The sequence below is a fragment of the Halichoerus grypus genome, chromosome 4, assembly GCF_964656455.1.
Source record: "Halichoerus grypus chromosome 4, mHalGry1.hap1.1, whole genome shotgun sequence".
NCBI classification, from domain to species: Eukaryota; Metazoa; Chordata; class Mammalia; order Carnivora; family Phocidae; genus Halichoerus; species Halichoerus grypus.
In genome coordinates this window covers 176,077,257-176,102,896 of record NC_135715.1, presented here as the reverse complement: position 1 = coordinate 176,102,896, position 25,640 = coordinate 176,077,257, and the positions used below count along the sequence as shown (strand labels likewise).

At 59.4% G+C, this 25,640-nt stretch overlaps 1 protein-coding gene across 3 annotated transcripts; it reads right to left on the bottom strand.

The window, feature by feature from the left end:
* Positions 1 to 523: 523 nt before the first annotated feature.
* ASIC4 (acid sensing ion channel subunit family member 4) lies at positions 524 to 25,399 on the bottom strand. 3 transcript variants are annotated; one of them, XM_036082925.2, is made up of 11 exons: positions 24,518 to 25,399; positions 22,612 to 23,496; positions 7,268 to 7,412; positions 7,044 to 7,171; positions 6,683 to 6,845; positions 5,929 to 5,985; positions 3,360 to 3,513; positions 1,785 to 1,876; positions 1,626 to 1,705; positions 1,184 to 1,288; positions 524 to 997 (listed from the first exon to the last, which is right to left on the bottom strand). In XM_036082925.2, exons 2-11 carry the CDS (start codon positions 23,191 to 23,193, stop codon positions 884 to 886), a joined length of 1,620 nt encoding a protein of 539 aa, XP_035938818.1. In that variant the 5' UTR covers positions 23,194 to 23,496; positions 24,518 to 25,399; the 3' UTR covers positions 524 to 883. The 3 variants fall into 3 exon arrangements, with proteins under 3 accessions (XP_035938818.1, XP_035938821.1, XP_035938819.1); XM_036082928.2 differs by having other exon boundaries at positions 24,550 to 24,644; XM_036082926.2 differs by lacking the exon at positions 24,518 to 25,399 and adding an exon at positions 23,955 to 23,974.
* Positions 25,400 to 25,640: the final 241 nt, after the last annotated feature.

Below are 25,640 nucleotides of genomic sequence, written 5' to 3'. Positions count from 1 at the left end.
GTTTTCAAAGGTGGCCTGGGGACGGGGAGGACTGGCGGGGAGGATGGAGGCTCCCTTGTCCTGGCTGGCTGGGGCCCGGGTTTCCTTTTCCCTGGGATCAAGCCATGCCTGTGCCCCGCCCTGCCCCAGCTTGGTCATACAGGCACACAGAGAATTCTTTATGCCTCTTTATTCTCAGTTTCGTCAGCGCTTTATAAAACCAGACCGGAGGCAGAGAGGCCCGTGGAGAAGGCTCCCTTCCCACCCCCAAGCTCAGCCAAGGTCTAATGGGTCAGCCTGCTCCCTGTGGAGGGGACTCTGAAGGTGGGGTTGGGGCAGGGGGAATTGGGAGCTGGGCCAGGCCTGCTGGGCCACCCAGTCCCCCTGCCAAAAGGGGAGCTGGGCCTGGAGAGGGACAGGAAGTAGGACCAGCCCAGCACTCCTGAGTCCTGGGGGTTCTCCCTCTCCTGCTGACATTCTAGGGCTGGGACCCTTGGCTGTCCCTGAATCACCCACCCCCATAACCCCACCCACCTTCTACATCTGTAGCCCCACCCCCACCCTGTCCTCCCTAAATATATACAAATGTACAGGGGGTCCCACCCCTGCTCGGGTGGGCCCCTTCCTCCACCTCCCTTGCTCCTTTCCTCCCCTCCCCTCCAGCCCTCCCCGGGCACCAGCCTGGGGCTTGGGGGGGGTGGGAGGGTGGACCAGAAGGACCCTCGTGCAAAGCCACTGGCGCCAGAGCTGTGAGAGCCTGAACGAGTCCCCACCCTCCCAGCGAGCACCGCCCTCTCCCCCTCCCCTTGGGCTGCCCCCAGGCCTTGTGTCCCAGGAGCAGGAGGAGATTGGGGATCCTGGGAGGGGTCCCAGACTCCTGGGTCTTTTTAGACACAGCACCATCCTAGCAAGCAAAGTCTTCAAAGAGGCCTCCTCGGGGGCCAGGAGGGTGGTGGTGGTTGGGGAGCAGGCCGCTGGCTCCCCCGCCCTCAGCACGGCCCCGGCTGGGGCATGGGCTCTGCGAGATGAAGAGGGAGTGAGACACGAAGAATGCGAGTCAGACCCCCGGGCCCCACACAGCCAGGCTTTCCCTGTGCCCTGGGGCAGGGGCTCCAGGCGAGCTCTGACAGGCTGGGTCAGAAGCTGCTGAGGCCCTCAGTCCTAGCAGAGGGCACTGACTGCACTCTGCAGAGCTCATCCTCACCTGCTCCTTCAGCTCCTGCAGCCCCAGGGTGGAGATGCCCCCAGTGGAAGTCCGCAGGGGGGTCTTGGGACGACGCCACACCCGCTTCAGTCGGTCCCAGGACACCTTGGGGTTCAGGGTGGGGGGACAGCAGTGGGCTCAGGAAACTTGGTAGGCGAGAAGGGCTAGGCCTCACTGGGGCCCACCTTGTAGGACTCGCTGCCCCAGCAAACCCCCAAGAGGACTCCCTAATCCTCCCCACCCATCCCCTTCTCCTAACTCCTCAGCGCCCTCATGCCTTCCAGCTGGTCAGGAGACGCCGGCCCCCACTGCCAAGCTTGGCTTCGCGGCCAGGCCAGCCACACCGGGAAGCCTGTACTGCCCGCCCGGCTTTTCCCACAGCCCCTCCTCCCACCCTCCATGCCCCCTCCAGGGGGGGCCTCCCCAGGCCCCCATCCCTTGCCTCATAGATGTAGTCCAGGATCTCCAGTAGTGTGAGGATGCTGGCCCCGATGAATAGACCCATCTGTCCCCCGAGGTCTCCTGGGGAGCACGAGAGCAGGTCAGAGGTACGGGCTAGGCTGATCCACCCGCATGGAAACGGGTCAGGACCGTGGCTCACCCAGCAGGGCTGACAGGCCATAGGCTGCTCTCTGCTCCATGGCCTCAGAGGTCAGGGCTTCAAAAAAGACATCGAGGACCAGGAAGTTCTCCCTGTGGAGACAGGAAGCAGAGTGTCCCTGTGGGGCGGTCCTCCTGAGGAGGCGGCTGGCGGGGACATCCCAGGTCCAGCAGGTCCTGATCTGAGGTCCCCTGCCCCAAGAAGCCGGTGACCACCTCCCTCAGACTCCCAAAGGCTGTGAGGGTGGACAGTCCTAGGTGCATGTCTGTTTTATATTTTGAGGGTTACCCACGGGCCTGGGAGAGCAAAATAAAACTCCTGGACCTGAAGGAGTCCCTCCTGCCTTCCGCTGTAAAGCAGCAAATGACATTCACTCCGCATCACCACAATACCTCTCTAGAACTTTCAGTGGCTCCCTATTGCCCAGCAGTCCACCCCCAAATTCTTTTTCCGGGCCTCCAAGACTGCCCATGATCTGCACCTTCTCTCCACACAGCCTCCCCGCCGCTCAGGCTCGTCTCTGTATGATCCCACAGTTCTCTAGTTGGGAGGCCTCCCCCCGTCTCCTCCTCTCACACACCCAGGGGCTTCAGAGGCCTGGCCTCCCCTGCTTCATCATCCTCCCAGCCCAGTAATCTCAGTGGAGGCCTGACAGTCGGTATCACACCATCAAATATGGCCTCACCCACACAGGCTAGAGGTACGGGCTAGGCTGATCCACCCGCATGGAAACGGGTCAGGACCGTGGCTCACCCAGCAGGACTGACAGGCCATAGGCTGCTCTCTGCTCCATGGCCTCAGAGGTCAGGGCTTCAAAAGCGGGAGCTTTGTGGTGTAATCATCTCTGTCCCCACAGGACCCACACCCTGGCACCCTGGCACCCACAGGATGCTCAGCATTTGTAGATTGGCTGCAGGGGACCAGACCCAAGGCTCAGTGAGGTCTCTCCTGCCGGCCAGCCACCTGGTCTCTCTCCATCAGCACAGCATTCCCTCATTGTGCATTTAATGGCCCCCAGGTTGCTGGGGGAGAAAGACACAGCAGAGGGCGGGAGAGCAACAGGTGGGTGCAATGAGAGAGAGAGAGAGGTAGAGGCTGCTGTGGGAGCTCAGAGGAAAGACGTTTGGATCATGAAGGGCCTCCCTGGAGGTGCCTGAGTGTCTTCAGTCAGTTAAGTGGCTGCCTTCGGCTCAGGTCATGAGCTCAGGGTCCTGGGATGGAGCCCCGGGTCAGGCTCTGTGCTCAGCGGGGAGTCTGCTTCTCCCTCTCCGTCTGCCCCTCCCCCCACTCATGCGCGCTTGTGTGTGTACGCACGCTCTCTCTCTCAAATAAATAAAAATCTTTATTTAAAAAAAGAGGGGCCTCCCTGGAGGTGGGGACACAGGACGGGACATGGAGGATGGGTAGGGTTTAATTAGAGGAATGGGATTGTGAAAGGCATCCCTGGCAGGAACCTCGTTAGTAAGAAAGATGCAGCCCACCCCCAGTCTGCGCCATGCACCAGGCCTGGTGAGGGTGACCTCCACTACACACACACACACACACACACACACACACACACACACACACACGTACCGGATGTAGGTCTCATTGCGGTTGTACTTCCTTGCCAGGTACCGGGCTGAGCCCCTGTTGGGGATCCTGACCATGGAGATTTCTTTCCCGTAGCGAGTCAGGTTGCAGGGAGTAGGGCAGAAACACGGGCCCTCGGAGCCCCCACCCAAGGAGTCTGCAACACAGAGGCACCAGTGCAAGGGGGGAGGGCGGGTGGCCCAGAGGCCCACTAGCTGCCAGGAGAAGGTGTAGGGGCTGTTCTGAGGAAGGCACATCCCCGGGGGGGTGGGGGGGGCCTCTACAGGCACTGCCTAGGGGAGACCTGCTGGGGGATCCTTCCTGGACCAGCTTCAGACTACCTAAGAAAGCAGGTGAAGGTAGAGCCCCCCAGCACCCTCCTATAGGCTTATCCTTCTGTGTCCCAGACCCCTGGGGCGGAGAAGTCCCCATGGCTCAGACTGAGGACACAGCCCATCCATCGGAGCTAATCAATCACACGAGGCCTCACATACACACGGGGCTTGGAGGATGCTGGATGAATGGGATTATATGCTTGTTTTTACATATGCAGATGGATGAGTGGATGAGTGGGTGGGTGGATGGACAGATGGGCAGAAAGACAAATGCTATGTTTAATATGCTGGATTTTCTCGGGGAGCCTAGATGGCTCAGTCAGTTAGGCATCCAGCTCTTGGTTTCAGCTCAGGTCATGATCTCACGGGCCTGGGTCCATGCTCAGCGGGGAGTCTGCTTGAAGATTCTTTCCCTCTGCCCCTCCCCCCCACTTGTGTGAACGCACATGTGCTCTCTCTCTCTCTCTCTCTCAAATAAATAAATCTTTAAAAAAACGTGTTGAGGGACGCCTGGGTGGCTCAGTCGTTAAGCGTCTGCCCTTGGCTCAGGTCATGATCCCAGGGTTCTGGGATCGAGCCCCACATCGGGCTCCCTGCTTGGTGGGGGGCCTGCTTCTCCCTCTCCCTCTGCCCCTGCTTGTGTTCCTTCTCTCGCTGTGTCTCTCCCTGTCAAATAAATAAATAAAATCTTAAAAATATATATATGTTGAAAAAAAATTTTTTAAGTAAAAAAATATGCTAGATTTTCTCTGTTCCCCTCTTCAGATTCACTCTCCACTCTCCTCCACTTTTCTCTGTGCCCAGGAGACGGGGCTCTCTGCCAGACGCATCAGCTAGACTCCCTCGTCTTCTGGCTTTGGGTTGGGTTGGGCCAATGGAAGAGACCCCAGCAGAGGCAGAGGGTAAGGAGGGGACAGATGCCAGGGGATTTCTTTTCTTGGCTTCCTCTCCACCAGGCTGTGGGTCGGCTGAGGCTGTTCCCCCCTCTTGTGGCCATAGCTCCTGTCCTCTGGGACAGCCACAGGTCTCTGTCTGGGCCCCAGCCGTGTTCCTTCCCTTTACCACCTCAGGCCCGCACAAGTCGATCCTGCCTGGTATTGCTAGTTCTGTGCAGTTTCACCATCCCTGTGGTTCCCGTGTCCCTGCTCTCACATCTGCCCCTTCATTAACCATCCTTGCCCCTTTGGCTGATGCGGTTGGGATGCGGGACAGAGAAGGTCTCGGTGTGGTTCCACTGCCGGTCCTGTCTCTCCCTCCCCACGGCCCCACCGTCTGGATGACTGCAATGCCCTCCTGACCGCTTGCCCTGCTTCTGCTCTTACTCCCGCCATCCATTCTCTGCAGCGGCTCAGAGTCACCTTGTTTAACATCAGAGGGCGTTCTTGCCTTGCCTTGAGCCACCATGGGCTTCCCAGAGCCTCCTCCACTCTTGCTGCCCCCTCCTGTGTTCTCTGCCCTCCAGGCTTGCTGACCTTTCCGTGCCCCACCCCCACACTCTCTCTGGCCACAGATGTCTAGCACAGAACTGTCCCCACCACCTAGATCATGGCCCTGCCTTTCACCAGTCTGGCTCTTCCGTACCCTTCAAGTCTCAGCTAATCAATCACTTCCTCCAAGGATCCTCCCGCCTTCCCCGGTGGAGCTGCACGCCCCTCCCTGGGGCCCTGTAGCACCCCTGAGATTCCCCCTCTGCAAGGACTAGCTCCATGCCATCACGGTGCCCGTCCACAGCTCTGCGGGCCGGGAAGCTCCATGAGGACGGCCTCTTGCTCCCACTCTCACCTCCGGCACCAGCCCAGGCTGGCAACGTCTGCAGAAGGAGTGGATGGATGGATGAAAGAATGAGTGAATCGCAGCCCAAGTGAGACCTATGGACAGATGGGGCTTGCCTTACCCACACTGACACTCAGCAGTGCATCTCTCCTCAGCCCAAGAGAAGTCCTTTCCCTTTCCCAGAGAGAGTGAGCTCATTTGCTGAGCCAGGACAGAAGCCCAGCCCTTCACTCCCAGTCCTGGGTTTTCTACACCCCCCCACCCTGCTGCCTCCACTTACCCAAGTGTCCACACCTGCAAAGTCCTCAGAACCCCTGGAAGTATGGGATAAGGCTCAACCCCAGGAAGAACCATCCAGGGAGAGACTTAGGAGGAGGGGGACCAAGGCAGTGAGGAGAACGGTGGACAGAGAGATGAAGAGGAGGAGGATGGAGAGGCAGGGGAAGGGAGAAGGCAGCACGGACCCAGTGTGTGGTCGGCACACTCGATGTAGATATTTGGCGGGCAGATGGTCTCATTGCCTGAAAGGAGAGAAGATTATTCCTGGGGTCTACGGGTCCACCCCCTCTCCCCCACCACATTCCCAAATGTGGGCACACACGTACGTGCATGCACACATGCACACACATATAGATGTTTGCACATCCCTATACACGCACGAGCTTCTACATGCTTGTGCATGCATGCCGAAATGTCCACAAGCATATATGCTTGCAAGCATGTGCGCACTCGCACGCGCACGTATTCACACATCTGTATGCATGTGTTCCAGCCCGTGCACACAAACCCCTCAAGCATGCAAGCAGAAATGTACATAAGCACATGTATGCTCAGATACATATTAACATGCCACAAGCATGCACGTGTGCATTCCCAGGTGCACACGTGAAACCACATAAAATCCCAAACAGGGGCGTCTGGGTGGCACAGTCTGTTACGCATCCGACTCTTAGTTTCAGCTCAGGTCATGATCTCAGGTTCATGAGATCAAGCCCCGGGCAGCTCCCTGCTCAACAGGGAGTCTGCTTCTCTCTCGCTCGCTCTGTCCCTCCTCCCCGCTCTCTCTCTCTCAAATAAATAAATAAGTCCTTTTTAAAAACCCCAAGCCCACACGCACGCCCTCACAGGAGGCTAGACCTGCACAGGGGCAGCCTTCCGCCCTGGAGGATCTGGAGCCCGGCAGGGCGGCGGAGGCCAGCGGGAGGGGAGGGCGCCCACCTGGCATGTGCACCATCCGGCAGTGGCAGCGCTGAAGCACGGCCTCCTTCTCACAGCGCAGCCGGCAGGCAGACACGCTGTAGGCTGAGTAGCCCTGAAGCTCAGGCTCCCGGAGCCCGCTCTCCGCCCGGCAGTTGCCCCAGGGCTGGGGCAGATAGGTCAGCTGCGGAGGTGGGGCATATGGGGTCATGCCTCAGAGTCCCCCGGGGCCCTCCACTGCCCACAGCTCCAGCAAAGTCCATGGGCGGGGGGCGGGAGGGCTGGTGGGCGGTGAGATTTGAGGGCAGGGCCGGTCGGCATCCCCTCTGGGCCCAAAGACCCTGCCCTATGCCCAATTCAGGACCCAACTGGAGGTGCTCACCCGCTGTTCCTGGCAGGACACGAAGGTTTGGAAGCCTGGGGACACACCGAAGCCCAACTGGTGGATGTAGGGGGGCTCCTCTTGGCTATGGATCTGCACTCGGATGCCAGCCTCAAACGATGTCTCGTCTGCACAGTGGCCATGGGGACATTGGGAAACCCATGCCGGGCAGCGGGCCCAAGCTGGAGCCCCCAAACTGGCCCCCCGTCCCTTTCCCTGCATACTTGTCTCTCTCCAGATGGGCAGGTATTCCTCCTGCTGGATGTCCAACATGATCTCCAGGCCACTGCCCATGCCCCCTGCCCGACTGGGCAGCGAACTCTGTGGATCTGCGTTGAAGGTGTAACACTTCCCATAGCGAGTATAGACCTGCGGGGTGAGAGAGAGGAGGAGAGGAGATGAACGGAGGGGCTAAGACAATTCCTTAAGCTCAAGGTTCCCTGTCCTGTGGGAGGACCATCGCACCTGCCTGGACACCACTGTCCAATAGCGAGCGGTCTGCAGCCCTGCCTCTTCCCCAAGCAGGATCTTTTCTAGTGACACCCTCTCTTAGACGACTCAAAGGCATCCCCAGCATCACATATCAATAGCAGAACTCTTGCTACCTTCCCAAAACCTGTGCTCCCCCTCCTCTAATTAAAGGGCCCCACCATCTATCTATCCAGTTTCTCAAGTCAGAATCCCTGACACTTCCCTCTCCTTCACCCCTGCGTTAGATCCAGCATGTGCGCCGGGCGATTTGACTTCTGAAATCTATTTAGAATCCAACCACTTTCCTTCCATCTCGTGCCCCGCCCCCTTTCACCACCATCTCCCACCTGGCCGTGGCGATGGGCTCCTAACTGGTCTGCCTTCATCCATCCTTGCCCCTCGCTCCTGGCCCTTCCCCCACACAGTAGCCAGAGTGCCCGTTGTAAAGTGCATGGATCCGATCAAGTCCCTTGCTGGCTTGAAACCCAACATTTCCCAGAGAGTAAAGCTCAACTCCTTCCCTGGCCTGAAAATCTCCATGCAGTGTGACCTCTCCTGCCACTCCAGCCCCGGGATCTCGCCAGTCACAAATTCAAACTTATGGAGCACCTTCCTTCCTCTGGCCCTTGTTCGTTCAGTTCCTCCACCTGGAATGCCTCCTCCCATCCTGCCCCTGGCATGGCAAGCTGTGTTTTAAGTCTCTGCTTAAATGTCCCCTCTTCATACGCGTGCCCGTATACCACACACACGTCACCGAGGTGTTCGTTGGTTTGCTGAGTACTTATCAAGACCTGAGATGATCTGGTGTATCTGTTTGTCTCCTTGTCCAGGGCCCATCTCTCCCCCACTGAGGTTTATGCGGCAGAGGAGCAATGAGCTTGTCGGGTGTCCCCAGCCCTGGCCCAGTGCCGAGCACAAGGGATGCTTATAAGCAGTTACTGCCGTGCTCAACGAAGCCCCCTTTTCCCGTACGGAGAGTTCCCCGGCATGGACACCAGATGGCGCTGGCGCCCCGGAGATGGAAGCCGAGGCCCCGCCGGCCCTAGCTGCGACGGGGCTTCGCGGAGCAGCTGGGCCGGGGGGTCAAAGGAGAGGCGGAGGCAAGTTCCCCGCTGCCAGGCTCACCCCACAGAGACGAGCTCCCGGGTCAAACCCATCACAGGCAACACCTTCCCTGGGGGCAAGGGGTCAGTGCCCTCAATCACTCTCGCGCTCCCCCTCCCCTCTCCTTGGGAACATTTCACACTGGTAAAAGCTGGGAGAAAAGGCACGGGCGGTGTTGGGGAAAAGATATCCTAAATGCCTAGCTTCAGAGAGACGGTGTAGAAGAGAGAGGGGCTGGGTTGGGGGCAGCGGGAGGGAGGCTGTCGAAGAACTGGGGGCCTGGGACACCCTTATTGGGGAGCAGGGTTAAGTCTCCCATGCCCTAGTGATGCTCTCCAATCACACCGTTCTTCTGTCACCCAAACACCCTGCCTCTCGGTCCTCAAACAAAAATGGGTGCGTAACAAGCACGTGCAATTTACAAAACATGGCTACATCCACCCCTGCCCTATTGCATGCACTCAGCAACTCTGGTATGGACAGGTTTCATTAACCTAGTTTTTATAGACCAGGAAATGACCGCTCAGGGAGGTGATGTGCCTTGCTCAAGGTCACACAACCAGTCAACTAGTTGGTGGGAGAAGTGGAATTCGTCTGGATGCAAGACTTGAGCTGTTTCTACAACCCATTACTGGGAGCTGCCCACCCGCCAAGCCAGACCCCAGCTCCTTCTCAGCCCCGCCCAGCGGAAGTGAGACAGGTGTGTGACTCCACACCCATCTGTCCCCCCTTCCCCTCTTCCTCCTTCCCTTGAGCGCCACTCCTGCACACCTTCCTTACTCTTTGTTCTGCAGATCCCCTCCCTCTCAGTTCCTCTCCTGTCCCTCCCTTCCTGCTCTGCCCCTTCTCCTGCTTCTGGGTTCCCATCCTTGGCCCTGTCCTGATCACCCTGCCCACTCTGCTGGGGCAGGAGGAAGCACGGCACAGTCCCAGAGCATTTGCCCTGCCCAGGCACTAAAGCTAAATGCCTCACGTGCTCTTTCCAATGGGATCTTCACAACCACCCTAGATCCCACAGATGAAGAAATGGAGGCTCAGAGAGGTGGACTGATTTACCGAGGTCTCCGAGATCACTGCTTCTCAGACTTTCATGTGTGCACAAAAGCACCTGGGGACCTTGCTAAAATACAGATTCTGATTCAGTAATGTGTGAGATTCTGCATTTCTAACAACCTGCTGGTCCGTGGACCGCACTTCAAGTAGAAAGGCCCTGAATGAACAACAGGTGAGAGTCCAGTAAGACAGCTCCACTTTAGACCTGCACTCTGACCTGTCACTGGAGGGAGGGGAACCCGGAAAAGGGGTGGGTGCAAGATTCTTGGATCCCCAGGGGTGTAGGAAAGACAGATGGGGGGAATACAAGTATTTGCCTCAAATCTCAAAGCACCACCCTCTTCCTACTTACGGCCAAAAAGATGCTGGAATTGGCTCTTACCAATGCAGCCAGTTGAGCGTATGCTCTAGTTGAGAGGCTAAACAAGGCATGGGCTCCGTGGGGGACCCAGTTAGTGAGCTGCCCCCCACCTCCATTCCCGCCCCCCCCCCCACGCTGCTCTACTTCGGCTCTCCCTGACCACCAGGAACCATCACGGCCTCTCCACAGCTCAACCCAACCCATGGGACTGTGGCCTCCCTGCGGCTGGGAGCCACAGTTTACCATCTTGGCTGGCAAAGAGCCCAGCACAACTTGTAGAAGGAGGCATGAGGTGGACGGAAGGAGTTGCAGGCAAGTCCTTCCAAAGGCCCGGTGCTATGGCGCTTTTGATTTATTTTCTCCTTCGAGCCTTCCAGAAAACCACATGAGGAAAGTACTGTTGCCCCCATTTAATGGTGAGGAAGCTCAGAAAGGGAAAGTGACTTGGCTAAGGGCTCACAGCAAGGAAATGACGACAGAGATTCAAACACAACCGAGCCCCAACACCAAAGCAGAGTTAGTGCTTATAAAGACCCGATAGGCATTCAGTGACTACAAGACTCTGGTAGGCTCCTGCCCTGGATGGGGCTCGGCCAGCCTCCCTTCCTGATACTTCCAACGTGTTCATACAGACACATGCTGCGTGACCTGGAGCCCAGCCCCGTGCAGGGCAGAGGGAACCAGGAAGGTTTTGACTACAGTGACTTGGCCGGGGGGGGGAGGGGGGCACTTCCTGGCCCCCTGACCTTGAGGCGGTGGTGCAGAACAGCAGTGACAGAGGGGGGAGGAGCTCTGGGACCGCTGGCTGTACCCTGCAGGGAACAGGCAGGCCAGATTGGCAGGGCCACCTGCACGGCCCAGGTCAGGCCCGACTGCTGAGCAGAGCAGAGCGTTGCCCCGGAGACAGTCCCCGGGCCAGGCAGTAGCGGCGGGGGGAGCTGCCAGCTCCTAAGTGGCAGAAGTCTGGTGGCGGCACAGCCCCCAGCCTCTTCCATGGAGACGGCACGGCAGCTCCGCCTCAAGGTCCCCCAGGCTGGTCACTGCTCCCTTCCCCATGGACAGGCCCCGAAGGAGGGTGTGTCCGGGGCCCAGCAATGGAGAGGGGCAGGTGCAGGGCCACAATGTGCCTTCATGGGCTGAGGGTCTGTCTCCAAATGACCCACCATCAACGCCTTTGGGCCCTGTTCCCATCTCAGACCCCCACCTCTTCCTTTGGTCTGCCCCCCACCCCCTTTGCTCTCTGCCTCAGCTCCCAGGTCCACCTTCCTGATCCAAGGCTAAGCTCATGGCCTCCCAGGCTGAACAGCTTCTAGACGGGAGTCTGTCTGTGCTGCGTGCGGACCCTTGGACCCCCTCCTTGACCTTTGTCTTTCTTTCTTTCTTTCTTTTTTAAGCTTTTATTTATTTATTTGTCAGAGAGACAGAGAGCACAAGCAGGGGGAGCAGCAGAGGCAGAGGGAGAAGCAGGCTCCCCACCGAGCAGGGAGTCCGATGCGGGGCTCGATCCCAGGACCCCAGGATCATGACCTGAGCCGAAGGCAGACGCTTAACGACTGAGCCACCCAGGTGCCCCTCCATGACCTTTTTCTGGCCAGCCCCCTACCTGTCCCTCTCAGAGCGCTTTACACTTTCTCGGCCCAGACCCTGGCCTGGGTTTGCCTCCCTAGTCTCTGTCCCCTGATCTTGGTCTGTGTCTCAAGGCCGTTCTCTCTTCTCCTGGCCTGGCTGTCCTCAGCGTCTGAGAAACTACCCATCCGGCTTCTGTTTCTCTGTCCATCACCTTCTTTCGGCCTGTCTGTCACCCTAGCCTCCATTTCCTCTCCCACTGGCCTGGCTGCCCCCATTCTCTCTGTTCCATCGACCTCAGCATCTGCATCCTGTTTATCCTTAGCCTAGGTGTCCAGTCTCTGTCTCTTGTCCTACTAGACTTTTCCCTGGGCCTGAAACTGCCCCTGTCAAACCAGGAACCCCTCCCTAGGTGTGCTTCCCTCCTTCTCCCTGCCCCCCCCCCACTGACATCAGAGCTTGGGAGAAATCTGTCCAGAGCTCTCTACTCTGAGCAGTGGCTCCTCTCAGCCCCTTGGGTTCCATCTATCCACAGCTCCGATTTCCCTGCAAAGCTCTCCTTGGCTGGCTGGCTTGCATGCACCCCCCAGCCCTCCCCACCCCTCATCCTCCCTGCAGTCATGGAGCCCACTGGAGCCCACGGGGTTAACAGGCAATTAGCAGGGCCAGGGCTCAGAGCTGTGGGGGAGAGGGCCCTGGGCTGCCAGGAGATAAGAAGCAGCCCAGAGCAGCAGAGGCTGGGCTAATCCTGGAGCTAATCTGCGGCCTGGGCTTTTATCTTCACCGCCTTCTGGGCACCCTGCCTCCGCTAAGGCCCTGGCACCTCCACCCCCCCACTTTTCCACAGTAGCTTCATCCCCCCCATATTCCATTAGCCCTCCCCTGATGTGGTCCAGCCCCAGGCCTTTCACAGGCCCCTGGAATGAACTCCCCTTAACGCTAAAGTGCCTTGGAGTCCACAGGGGGCCGGTGGTGGATGGGGATGCATCTTCTCTGGTCTTGGACTGTGACTAACACAGCAGGTTGAACAACTCTTGAACAACAAGTTCAAAGCCTCCTGCTTCTCTATCCTCACCTGGGTAGGAAGAAAGCACCAACTCAAGACACCTGGGGTGTCTGTGCTGGTCCTATAAAGACCAAAGCAGAAGCCTAGGGGAGGCAAGGTACATATCCAAGGGCACAGAGGAAGACGGGGCAAATTCAGAACTAGAGTCCAGTCCCTCTCCCCCACTGGCCCAACACTCTCCTCTGACCCCCCGGGGAGTCAATAGACCCTGGTGCCAGCCTCAGCATCACCACAGACAGCCTGTGTAACCTTGGCTAATAAAGTGATTTATTGACTTCTCTTGACCTGTTTCCTCATCTGTCAAGTGGGAATAGAAATTCTTGCCTGACTTATTTCACGGGGTGATTGTAAGGAGTGGAGCTAAAAGGCATCTGCAAAGTGAAATCATATACCCGAGGCCTCAACATTAGCAAGAAGTGTTGTAGAGACAGCTAAGAACCTGGGGCAGAGATGGACCACTGGAGGTGGTGCTGGAAATGGATACACATAACACAGCTTCTTAACTTGGGGAAAGGGGCACATATTTCGGAGTCCTACAGAACAGGGTTCAAATTCTGGCTCTGCCACCAGCCTCGGACAAACCACCTTGGGTGTGTGGGCAAGACTTAATCTCGCTGAGCCTAGGTTGCTCATCTGTTAAAGGGAAGTGGTAATTTCTCCTCCTAAAGTTAGTCGTGAGGATGAGAGAGAAGTTCAGAGTGATGCGTGGTAGGGTGCTCAAGGAATGCAGCGGGCGGTGGTGTGGGGTGTGGATTTGTGAATGGAGCTTCTTGCCAAATGGTGCAGCTCTTTTCTCTCTCTCTCTCTCTCTCTTTCTTTCTCATATTGACGTATACTTGACATGGTGCAGCATTTTGATCTCGGATTCCCACTGGTCCCATTCTCAGGGCAGCATGCACCTTGGTAAAGCGTCTCTCAGCAATCTGTCAGCGTGAAAACCCCCCAGCGCTGAGCTACGGCTCTCCTACTGGCTAGGAAGCAGCACCCAGCCAACACGCCTGCAGCTCACCCTGGTTCACATCTGGGCCCCGCCTTCACTGTCTGTGGCATTCGGGTTCAGTCATTTAACCTCTCTGATCCTCCATTTTTCACCTGTAAAATGGGAATAATAATAATAGGCGCCCTTCAGAGGTGTCATGAGGAAAGAGATAATCTACATGAGTAATAGCAACATCTAACATTTATCTAGTGCTTACTCTCTGCCAAGCATGGACCTAAGCGCTTTACATAAATTAACGCCCTAATCCTCACAGAAACCCTATACAGGGGGTGACTTATCCCCATTTTATAGACAAGATAATAGAGGCCCAAAGAGGGTAGGGGCCTGCCAGGGTGACATCACACAGCACAGCAGGTGCTGGGCAGTCTGGTGCCCGAGTCTGTGCTTGAACCTAGTGTGTGATGATACACACGGGCACAGCGCCGGCCAATAGTAGGTGCTCAAGAGATGGCAGGTGCGGGGCGCCTGGGTGGCTCAGTCGTTAAGCGTCTGCCTTCAGCTCAGGTCATGATCCCAGGGTCCTGGGATCGAGTCCCACATCGGGCTCCCTCCTCAGGGGGAAAGGCTGCTTCTCCCTCTCCCACTCCAGCTGCTTCTGTTCCTGCTCTCGCTATCTCTGTCTCTGTCAAATAAATAAATAAAATCTTAAAAAAAAAAAAAAAAAGAGATGGCAGGTGCTCACACAACAGTCATGTCCCAGCACTATTCTTTGAGCCTGTGCCCTGTGTCGGGCACCGTGAATGGCGCTGGGGATGGTTCAGAGAACCAAACAGACGGTCTCAGCCCTGAGGGCCTTTGCTGTCTGACTGCAGAGGGATTCATTCATTCAAAACGTGTTTATTGAGCCGCCTACACTAAGAGGCAGGTGAACAGCAGTGGGGAACAAAACAGACCCGGCAACCACAGGTATAGGGAGATCGTTACTAGGTGTAATTATTGCTGTGATGGGGAGACCAGCACAAGTCCTCTGACGGTGGGACAAGAGCTGGAGTTGGGTTGGGGAGGAAATCTTCGCAGAGCAAGCCCACTCACCCCCGCGAGAAGGGGGCGATCGTGCCACACAGCGGAGACAGAGGAGGACGCCCACCTCCCGAGCAGGCCTGGCCTCCTCCCCTACCACACCCCCACAGCCACCCAGGGGCTTTGCAGAGCGACTTCCTCCCCAAGGTTGAAGCGCTCCCGCTCCAAATCCGAGCAGTGTTTGTTCAAATGTAAATGTGTGAGCTGTGGTGGAAGGGAAGTAGGCAACGGCCGAGGCCGCGTGACTCCAGGCTGAGCTCGAGCTGGGAGCCCGGAGAGCTTGGGGCCCGTAGCCGAATGCGATTATTCCAGGCGTGCGCCGCGTTTCCACGGGAGAGGTGAGGCGCGGGGCCCCCGGCACGCAGGTAAACAGGCAAACCTGTTCCCGGGTAGCGACCACTTAGGCCTTAAACCCTAGAAAGTCATTTTTCCAGGCGGGAATATTTTTAATTGGTAGCGAAGCCCTTCGCTGACATTGCGGCCCCTCGATGCAAAGTTATTCGTTAGAGTTGTGTTGGCACGGCGGAACACACACCCGCGGCCGGGCGGGAGCTCCGGGGCCGAGACCCAGAGGGTGGCGGCTGCGGCAGCGGCGGCGGCGGGTGGGTGGGGGTGCGCCCCCCACCCCCAGCACCGCACCCCGGCGTCCAGGCCCGGCCCACCCGCACGCACCCAGGGGGCCGCACCCACCGCCGCGCGCTCCCCGCCGCCCCCTCCTCCCTCCCGCGGGGCAGGCATCCATCACCGCGCCGAGCGCCCTCCCTCCCGTCTCCTCCGGGCGCCGCGGCTCTCCTCCCTGGGTTGGCCTCATTTGCATTCCCCCGGCTCCCGGCTCCTCGGCAAAGTGACCTCCGCACTCCCTCCGCGGAGGGAGACACCGCCGCCCGCCGCCCGCCGCGTCCGGGGAGGGCCGAGGGGGCGCGAGCCCGGCCGGCGGGGTGGGGGCCCGAGGAGGCGGCTCTGCGAGGGGCAGCCGGCGGGCTCGCGAGCGGCGGGAAAGGCCTTGGGGCCGAGGGGCGCACACCGACTCCGATGGGATTTGAACCCGCGACCTCAGATCCCCTGCGGGGCGGGAGTGGGGACGTGGAGGCCAGCACCAGGCTCGCGGAGCTGCGCCCCAGAAACGGAACCCCTGTTTGGAACCTGGGGCTCCCCAACACCCCGTCCCCACCCCACCCTCCGCCCCGCCCCGCCACTGGAGAGGGGCCAGCCCTAACGGGCAGTCGCCCAGGGGGTCTCCAGTACCCCCTGGGGGCCTGAGCAGCCCCGGTCCCCGCTCCCCAGGCCCGCCGAGCCGCCTCCCCTCCCCCCGTTTGGTATTTACACCTTTCACACATTTGTAAGCTATTATCCTGTCCACGCTTAGTCACCGCTGAGCCAAGCGCCACGGATTTAGCTCCTTTAATCTTTCCTCCTAAATCAATCCTCCATTTCCCCTTAATCATCCCGTGGCTCCTCTCTGAACTCTCTCGCTGCTGCCTCGCCTGCTGCAGCCCATGCCTGTCTCTGGAACTGCTCCCCCTCCAATCCCAAACGGGTGTCCCAAGGGCATGGGGAACATGGCGGGGGGGTAGGTTGGATTTCCAGCGCTGCCGGCCTCCGGCTCCGGAGCCAGGACAAGTAGCGCAAACACTTCCCCCCCCCACCCCTACTCTCTTTCTGGAAACACACAGCACTCTGAACCTTCTTGTCTCCAGCCTGCGGGTCTCTGTCCTCCTCCCGCCTTCCCACCCCCATTCCTCTGGATGGCTCCAAGACTCTAACCCTCAGGTCTCCGTCCTCGGTGCCGGCTGTCCCCACCCCCTCTGCCCCAGGGTGCCTGTCCATCTCTCCCGGCCACCCTGTCCCCACCCTGCATTTACTCCCGCCCAGTGGGACCCACTGACTCAGGGGCCTCAGCCTGAGCAGCCCTGAAGCTCAGCACTCCTAGTGCTCCCCGGGATGCTCCTGCCTCCCTGCGGCCCATCCCTGATCCTTTCTGCCTCCACGAGCCGGCCTGGCAGAGGCCCCGCTGCCAGCCACAAGAGGGAGCAGATTCCTCCCGGGAAGCAGAAGGGTAGGGGTGGGGATCCCGGAGGGAGCACGGGTCGGGGAGAAAGAGGGAGGACAAGAGGGTGTTACTGGGGCCATTTCTTCAAATGCTAATCAGCATCTTCCGGCAGTGCCACAAGAAGCTGAGCTGATAATGAGCCCAGCTCGGGGCTGATTCCTGATTAATGAAGAGGCCACAGGGCGGCTGAGTGGGGCCGGGTGGGGCACGTCCCTCCTGGCCCTCCCCGCTGCCCTTGCAGACCGGTCCTCTGTAACAATAACAGCCCCTGCCGTTGGATGCTTGGCCATACTACTCAGATCCACCCCCCCCCACCCCCCACCACCAACTCCACTGGCCAACGGGAAGCAGCCAGACTGAGAGCACCCCCTCCAGGAGGGCCTGAGGGACAGCAGCCAGCACTGGGCAGGAGCGGGGGAGCGCAAACACCGGGTTCTGCAATCCCGGAGTCGTAGGTAGCCCTTGGAGTATTTTTTTAAATCAGGAACATTTTTATTAAAATGATCAAGACTTGGGCTTCCCTGGACAACACCCCCAACACACGCACGCGCGCACACACACACACACACACCACTGGGCATCCCTGACCATAGGGCCCTAGTTAGCTGGGGCTGAGGAGCAGCTGCTCCCCTCAGGGATAAGTGAGCTTCAGTTTTGCTCAGACCCCACCCTTCCCTGCTGTGTGCCCTCCCCGACCTGACCTGCCTGGCTCCTAAAGGCAGGATCAACCCTGAACTAGATGGTGAACTAAATGTTCTCAAGATTCATGCCTCAGGAGAGGACAGGAGCAGATGGGGACAGAGGGCTGGACAGAGGGTGAGGATAAGAGGTAAGCTTGTCTGCCTGGACCAACCTCAATGGGAAGCCCGTCCCTTCTTGAGTCAAGGGGATAAGGGGCAGCCCTCAGCCCCTCTGGAGCCAGCAGCAAAGGTATGGAGTTGGCATATTCTCGGGGTAGCCCCCCCACAACCAAGGAGGCGGGGCAGAGATGATCAGTACTGGCCTGACCACACCAGGGAGGGGGACAGGCTCAGGAGGCAGCTGGGATGGAAGGCAGGGGACTGCTGAGGATCTGGCATGGGGGAGCCAGGGAGTGCTAGAGGGCCTCCCCGCTTGCTGCTCCCCCTGCCTCAGAGCTGTCCTGGCTGGCAGCTGGGGTGGGGCTGGGAGAGGAGGGAGGAGGGCAGGGAGGGGGACTGCCCAGCTGGAAGAGGCCTTGTCTAATTGTGCCTGATTAGTAGAGAGGAAGAGAACAGGGCGAGTGATTAATAGTCACGGCAGTCACCAGCGAGTGGGGAAGGAGGGCTGGGAGGGGGAGGGAAGTCTGAGAGCCAAGAGGGGATGGAGCCATGAAGTGCCCACGGGTCCCTGGTCCCCTGCCCGCCCAGGGACTGCCTGGACCCCTGACAACCCCACAGAGAGGGGCCAGGTCCTACCCCTGCCTCCTCAAGGACTCTCCACTTTCCCCATCCCTCAATTTTCCAGACAATAGAATGGAAGAGAAAAGACCAAGGTCATGTCCTGCACCTGGGGAAAAAGGTCTATTTGCTCATGTGGTGTTTCCAGACACCTCGATGTCCCCAGACACAGACCCTAACCTCAGCCCTGATTGGAGATGGCGGCACTTCCAACCAGAGCCCACAGCCACCACCTCACATCCTTGGACCCCAGTTGGAATTCCTAGCCCTGCCCATTCTGGCAGTCTGACCCTCGTTCCTCGGACCACCAAGAACTACACTGTCCAATACGGTTGCCACTAGCCACATGCGACTGTTTGAACTGACCATTCATTTTCCCTGTCACACCAATCCCCCGTCAGATGCTCGATAGCCAGTGTGGCCGGTGACTACCCTACTGGACTGCGCAGATCCAGAACCTTCCCCCCATCCCAGAGATGTCTGGTGGGAGAGCACTGATCTGGAGAGTGTGTGTGCACACATGCATGCGTGCATGGATATTTGGGAGGGGTGGGTCGCAGGGCAATGCTGTAATAGTGTAGGGGAGGGTCTGGGCCTGAGGGTCGAGACAGGGGAAAGGCCGGGTGATGGCCAGCAGCAAAGCTGCCGACACAGGGGTCAGAAACAGCAGCAGTCAGGTGAGAGAGCAGACGCTTCCAGAGACACACGCACCACCAGGCAGCGCGCTAAGTTCTTTGCAGCCATCTTTCTCATCCTTACAACTGCCCGAATTTTTTAGGTTCTACTACTGTATTTACTGAGTATAGAAACCGCGGCTCATGGAAGCTTTTTGACTTCTCCAAGGCCACACAGCTTGAAGGGGAGAGCTGAGGTTCAAATCCAGCTGGTCTGGCTCCGGAAACCACACACTTGACCACCCCACCATACACTCCCGGGCTGAGAGGAGATGCTGAATTTTAGAGCCACCCTTGCATTTTATAGCTAAAGAAATGAAGCCTAGGGAGAAAGAGTGATTTCTGCCTTCTAGTAAGTGGGCAAGCTGAGAGCGAGCCGCAATGGGGAAAGTATGGATGGGGCTTGGAGCACCAGGGTGGGGGGGAGCAGATGGTGGTGGGAATCGGGAGGAAGGGAGAGAACATATAGGTGGTGAGAGCAGGAGGCGAGGTGGGAGTGGGTGGGTGGGGATGAGACTGAGTAAGGAGGGCGAGGGGAGGAGAAGAGGAGGAGAAGGGCCCCAGGGGACTGGGTGGAGGGGAGCATGGGTCGGGCCAAGAGCATCTCCCCCATCTCTCCCTTTCTCTCCAGACTCCCCAGACCTGCCTCATGCCTTGAACCTTTCCAGCCCTCTTCATCCCAGAGTGGCCTCTCTCTCTCTCTCTCTGAACTCAGGCTCTTACTCTTCATGTACCCCTTTTGGCAATTAATCCTGGCACCTCATGACACCGCTTGCATGGCTGGTTAACTCTTGCATGGTTGGTTAAGCTTCTGAGCATCCCTGTCTCTGCTCCACCGCGAGAGTGTAGGCTGCTTGAGGACAGGGACTGGGGACTAGGGCTTCCCTCCTTTGTTCTCCCCCACGCCACCTAGCAGGCACAGAGCCGGCACGCCGAGCTCCATGTTGACTGGGTGAGTGACTGGGAGTCAGTGAGGGGGTATCAGGGAGCGTGGGGGGGAAGCAACTGCAGTGGTAAAAGAAGCAGGAGAAGCAGCTTAGGGGACTGGGGGAGGGCGCATTACCCGGAGTAAAAATAGGCTGGAAAATGTGACATTTATTAACTTGGATTCTGGAGGAAAGGTCACAGCAGAGTGGGGAGTGGGAAGGAGGAAACAGGGAAAGCAACAGAAAACACATCGCAGCCCCTTACCCAAAGCCTGTCACTGTCACTGACCATCTTACCACCCGTGCCCGGGCAGGTTCCTCGCCACCTGGTCCCTGTACCCGTCTCCCTACCACTGATCCCCAGCATGAGCTCCATGTTCTTACCAGAGGGCCGTTGTGGACCTCCTGTGCTCAGTAGAGACCTCATGTCTTCATCTCCTACCTCTTCTCCAATCTTGCCCCACAAGACACCCCCATCTTGTCCACTGCCACAGTTCATGGATTGCCATCCCAGCCAATAATCCCAGACCCCGTTGTATTTGCAGCAGACTCAACCCTAGAAGGCCAGGTCCAAGGGAGAGTTACACTCAGCAAATGGGGGATGGGGTGTGGGCAGAAGGGTATGGCATCTAGACTGGGTGGGGGACACAGAAAGCAGGATCCAAAGGGGAATTCCTGTCCCTCAGTGCTTGCTTTGCCCCTCCGCTCTTCTCGGGCATGCCGCAACCCCAAAGCTGAAACCCACAAACTTCGCCTACCCTCCTCAGCCTCCTCTCTGCAGCCCCAGAGTATGAAAAGGCCTGCGGGATGTCCATCCTCCTCTTTAGCCATCCTCAGGATTCTGAGAGACTCCCTGTTCCCATAACCTCCAAGCACCTCTTCCTTTCCTAGAGCCAGGCAGGAAACCCCTGCTTCCCTCACCTTACCCATCTCTCCCTCCTCCCTCCGCCCCTCCTTCCCACTGAGGTTTCAACACACTTCCCCTTTCCTTTTTACCCCCAACTGGGGCCTGAGATGCAAACTCCCGCTCAGGGACACAAAGCTCCCATTGATTTCTGCCCCCACAGCACCTGCTGAGAATGGGCTCTGTCTGCCCCCCCCAACTTTGAGGGGTGAGGATGTCAGACAGAGGGGCCCCAGGGACCCCAAAGGCCACATGCACACTCTCAACACCTCACCTCCTCCTTGGGGACTCCTGCAGTCCTGGGTTTGGGAGTAATGATTTTTTCCTAGAAGAGGGTATGTAAGCCACACAAAAGCCCAGAGCCCCCCAAACCAGCACTATCTCTCCTTCCTGTCCCTTCCTCCATTCCTACCCAACTGCGCCCGCATCCCGTGGCAGGAGGACCCAGCAGCTGCAGGCATGGGTGGTGGTGAGAGGAGCCATAGTAGGCCTACTAGGGGCATGTTTCCTGCCGATGCTGAGGCAGTGAGTGAATGGGAACCTGGGCCGGGGGCAGCTGGGCTGGAGGAAGGCAAGCCCCCCACTCCCGCTCCCATCTCTAGGGCAGGCCACTGGAGGCTGGCTGGAGTGGGCACCATGTTGATGCCACATATTTGCACATGCACTGGGCAGTGGTGACAAGGCTGCAAACACATACATGTACACAATGCTGGGAGTCAACTGTGGGCTGGGGACAGGCATCCCAAGCACTGGGGGTAATAGGTACCCCGTGACTGTGGGTGAATGGAGCACCGACAGACAGACAGCCCGCACACGAGACACGCCCCCCACACTCACACCTGACTATGGGAGGGCAGCCCGAGCCGACACGCCGATCCCAATGAGAGTGTGTGTGTCTGTGCTCACACACGTGTGAGACGTGGCACCAGCAGTCCCCACGTGGGGAGCAGGGATTGAGGTAGACAGGGTGGGGGGAGCATCAGGAGAGGGGATGGCATCCACAGTGTGGCCCTGTCCTCAGCAGCTAAGTGAGATCTGGGATGTGGGCATGGGGATGAGGAGCTCTGGGTGTGTGGGTGTGTGGGTGTGCTCGTGAGCGTAGTGACAGGCACACTGAGTATGCGAGAGGCAGTGCAGGAAACTGTCCCCAGCAGCAGGGGTGTGTGTGTGTGTGTGTGTGTGCGCGCGTGCGTGTGCTGGGTCGCAGCGAGGGTGAGCCGTGCACACAAGAGTGAATGAGTGATTCTCAGTGTAAGAGCCAGAGCCGGGCAAGGGAACAGCAAGACCCAGGAAACGGAGGGAGGGCGAGCGGGAGAAGCTGGAGGGGCCGCATGAAAGAGGGATGTGTGAGAGCGTCTGTGAAAGGGGGTGTGTATGAGAGACACGGAGACAGAGAAGAGACACTGGCACCCAGTGTACCCGAAGATCAAGACCGTTTCTTCCAGCCTGCCGGTCGGGCCAGCTCCCCAGGAGGCAGCCCTGAGTCCCTCTCTTTGCTGGAGCCCCCCAGACACCCTCTTCCCATCACCCTTATCCAGTGGGGAGAAGAATCCAGTAGCCACAAAAGGAAAAGGGAACAACAGATAAGTGGGGGTCAGTTGCTCCTGCCTTGGCCCCGTGCATCCCTTCCCCGCAAGCTGCCCGGCTTCTGGGGCCCCCCGGGCCCACTCCAGGCCCCCCGGCCCCAGACCTGGGCACTGCACCAGCAGCAGAGCCAAGAAGAGGAGCGGCCGCAGCAGCAGGGTAAGCCCCGAGGAGCGGCGTCCCCTGCTCCGTGGCCGGGAAGCCCGAAGGCAACACCCGGGCTCGGGGGAGACACGAGGCCAGCCTCTGGTGGCGGAAGGAAGGGAAGCCCTATGGAGGATGCCCCTATGCACCCCCCCTCGCCACCCCCCCCCCCCCCGCCGCCAGCCTCTGGCCACCCCAGGCCGGACGCGCCAGCTGGCAGGACTCACCACGGAGAAGTTGCTGGCGGAACAGTGATGCCCACTGAAGTTGCAGCTCTTGAGCATGTCGGCAAGCTGGTGGCCAGTGCGGTTGAGGATGTCTACCATGTCGGGCTCCGGGTAGCGCAGGCCGGCGGCGCGGTGCCCGTCCCGGTCTTTGGGGGGCAGCCCTGTCAGGTTGGCCAGGTGGAAGATGTCGGCGTCGCTGAGGGCCGAGTGCCGGAAGCGGTTGATGTTGCAGAGGGTGACCGCCGGGAAGCCCGCCACTGGGGCTGGGGCGGCAGGGTCCATTGCCACCAGGTGAGGCCGGGTCAGGTAGCCCCGGGCCAGGCCGGCAGCCTGGTACAGAAAGGCGGCCAGCGAGGTGAGTAGGGCCAGTGCCCACAGGGTTCTGCGCAGTCCGTGGGGGCCCGGGCCACAGGCCCGGCCCAGGCCGTGCAGAGTGCTGGTGCTGGCAAAGGTGGCCAGGTCCCGGGGGGCTGCTGTCCCCTGTGCAGCCCCCAGGAGGCTTTGCTCATCCCCTGCCTCCTTCTCCTTGGGTTTCGCATCCTCCTCTGCAAATTTGATTTTGCACACAATCTCGATCGGCATCTGTCCCCGGCTGCTGGGACTGTGGCCGGAGCCTCCCTGCCCCTGTCCCTCCCTGGCCAGTGGGCCCCCCCCCCCAGTGCCCTCCGGAGTGGCGGCGGTGGCAGCGGCCGCTCTTCGAAACTCAGGGCAAGCGGGAGGAGGACAGGGACAGGGTGGGGGCCCGAGGTGGGGGAGTCACTCCCACTCCCAGCAGCTCCGCAGCCCTGCCGCCGCTGCCTCAGCTGCTGCTTGTCTCTCTCCTCGATCGGCTCCTTGTGGCTTCCTTATCAGCACCAGCACAGCTGTCAGCCCCTGCGTGTGTCCCTGCGAGCGAGCGAGCGAGGGAGTGAGCGCCGCTCCGCCACGCCGCGCAGCCCCAGCCGCGCCGCTCAGCATGTGCTCCGGAGCCCACCCCGTGCTTAATAATTCAGGACATGTCAACAGCGCTTCACCGGCGCCTCTGGCAGCAGGAGCCAGGCCAGGGGCGGGGGGCAGCCCCCCCACAGCCCCACCCCACCCCCCGGGGCCCAGGGATCCCCGGGCCCCTGCCCCAGACCTCGTCGGGCTGCCCCCCAAACTCTTGCTACAGCCTAGGCACTCGTGGGGTCCCCAGATGGCCGCACTCCCAGGCCACTCAGAGAAGACATCTGCACCCAGAGGCCTCGGCTCGTTCCGCCACTTTTCGGGACCACGCCCGGGAAGGGTCAGCCAACTCCACCCCCCACCTCCCTGACTCCTGACTCCAGCACCCAGCCACCACCTGCCCCCACTACCTCACTCACAGCGACTTCCAGAAACTCCTTGGGAGAGCCACTTGTTTGAATGAGGGAGGGGAGGGCAGAGGAGGGCAGGCAAGACAGACAAGGGGACAACGGTGACTCCACCAAGATGCTTGGCTTCGCTGGAGCTTTGCTCCCAACTTCAACACCCACCATGCCCCCGCCTGCCCTGGGACGCTGGCCACCCCCTCCCGTCCCCCCAAACTTAGTCATTCGTGGGTCTGAGACAGGACACCCTGGCTGGCTTGCACATCTATGGCCGCTTGGCTAATCCAAACGTTTCTCAAATCCCTTGCCAAGCCAGGCTGGGGGTGGGGGGAGTGTGTGGGGTGAACAAGCCAGGGAGCAGACACCAGGTATGATGGGTGGGGGAGAGGGTATGGAATGGAGGGAGAGGAAGAGCCCAAATGGGGATTTGGGAGGGAGGAGAAATGTGCAGGCTTGAATGGGAGGGAGTACTATCCCAGAAGCAGAAGCAGAAGCAGAAGCAGAAGCAGAAGCAGAAGCAGAAGCAGAGGGTGGCCAGACCGTAGGGCAGGGGAGCCCTGGCCTGGCTGCTGGCTTACGGAGGGGAAGCAGGCACGTGGGTTGTTCTCACAGGCAGGGGTGGGTCCCCAGTTGGCAGCCCAGGAGGAAATGCCTTGGTGCTCCCAGGGTGGAGTGGTCACAGTGAGCAGCTTGTGTTCTGGGCGGGGGGGGGGGTGGGGGGGGCCGTGTGAGAACGTGAGCCCTCCCGGGGGAGGAAGCACTTGTCCCCCAGATGAAAGGGGGGGCTGATTAATCGGGGCGCTAATGAGCAGCAGGGAGAGGAAGCTCAGAGGGGCGGGGGAGGTGGCTCCATCGATCCGAGCCGCGGAACCAGCAGCTGAAAAAAAAGTGAGAAGGGAATCGATCTGAGGGAAACAGCAGCTGCTGGGGATTAGAGCCCCAGGTCCACCCGCTGCCCAGAGGCCACCCCTCCCCTGCATCAGGACTGCCCCAACAGTCACAGCCCCCGCCTGGACCCAGAGGAGGGGCCTAGGGGCGGCTACCCTGGGGAGCAGGGAATCTGTCACTGCCCACCTTGGCTGCGAGGCCAGGTCAGGCCTCATCAGTCACCGGTCACCCCAGCATGGAGCCCACCAGCCCCAAGCCCCGGCCACGTGTGGCACCCTGCTGGGGTGGTCCCCAGCCTCTCTTCAAAGTAGCTTCTGGGGGGTGCCCCTGCGGCTGGGCTTCCCCCACAAGCAGTCTCCCCCCAGCTGGGAAGAGGAGGCCCCTGGGGTCAGGGCTAGGGCCAGCAGCGTCCCAGAGGGAAAAAGCGGGGAAGGCACGGGAAGCAGCCGCTGAGTTAGCCCTCAGAGCCTCCAAGTGACCACAGACAGTGCCCCCTACCGGGGCAGCCCCCTGCCATGCTCTGCCCTCCCTGCTAGACTCCCAGACCCTTTAGTGCTTCCGCCCCACCTCCTCCTCCCCCAGCCTACCCCCCTTTCTCCTAGTATTGATTTTTCTTTACTGGGTTTTTTTTTAAAGGTGATTTAATTGCTTTTTTAAGGTTACTTCAGTCTGGGGCTCTGCCAAGAAAGCGGGGAGCTGCCCCCCGAGCTCTCCCCAGCACTCGGTGCTACCCTGGACTCAACGCATGTCCCTAAATTGCCCTGAGATCCACCGGGATCACGGGGTCATACTCCCCTAATATACTGGCCTCCA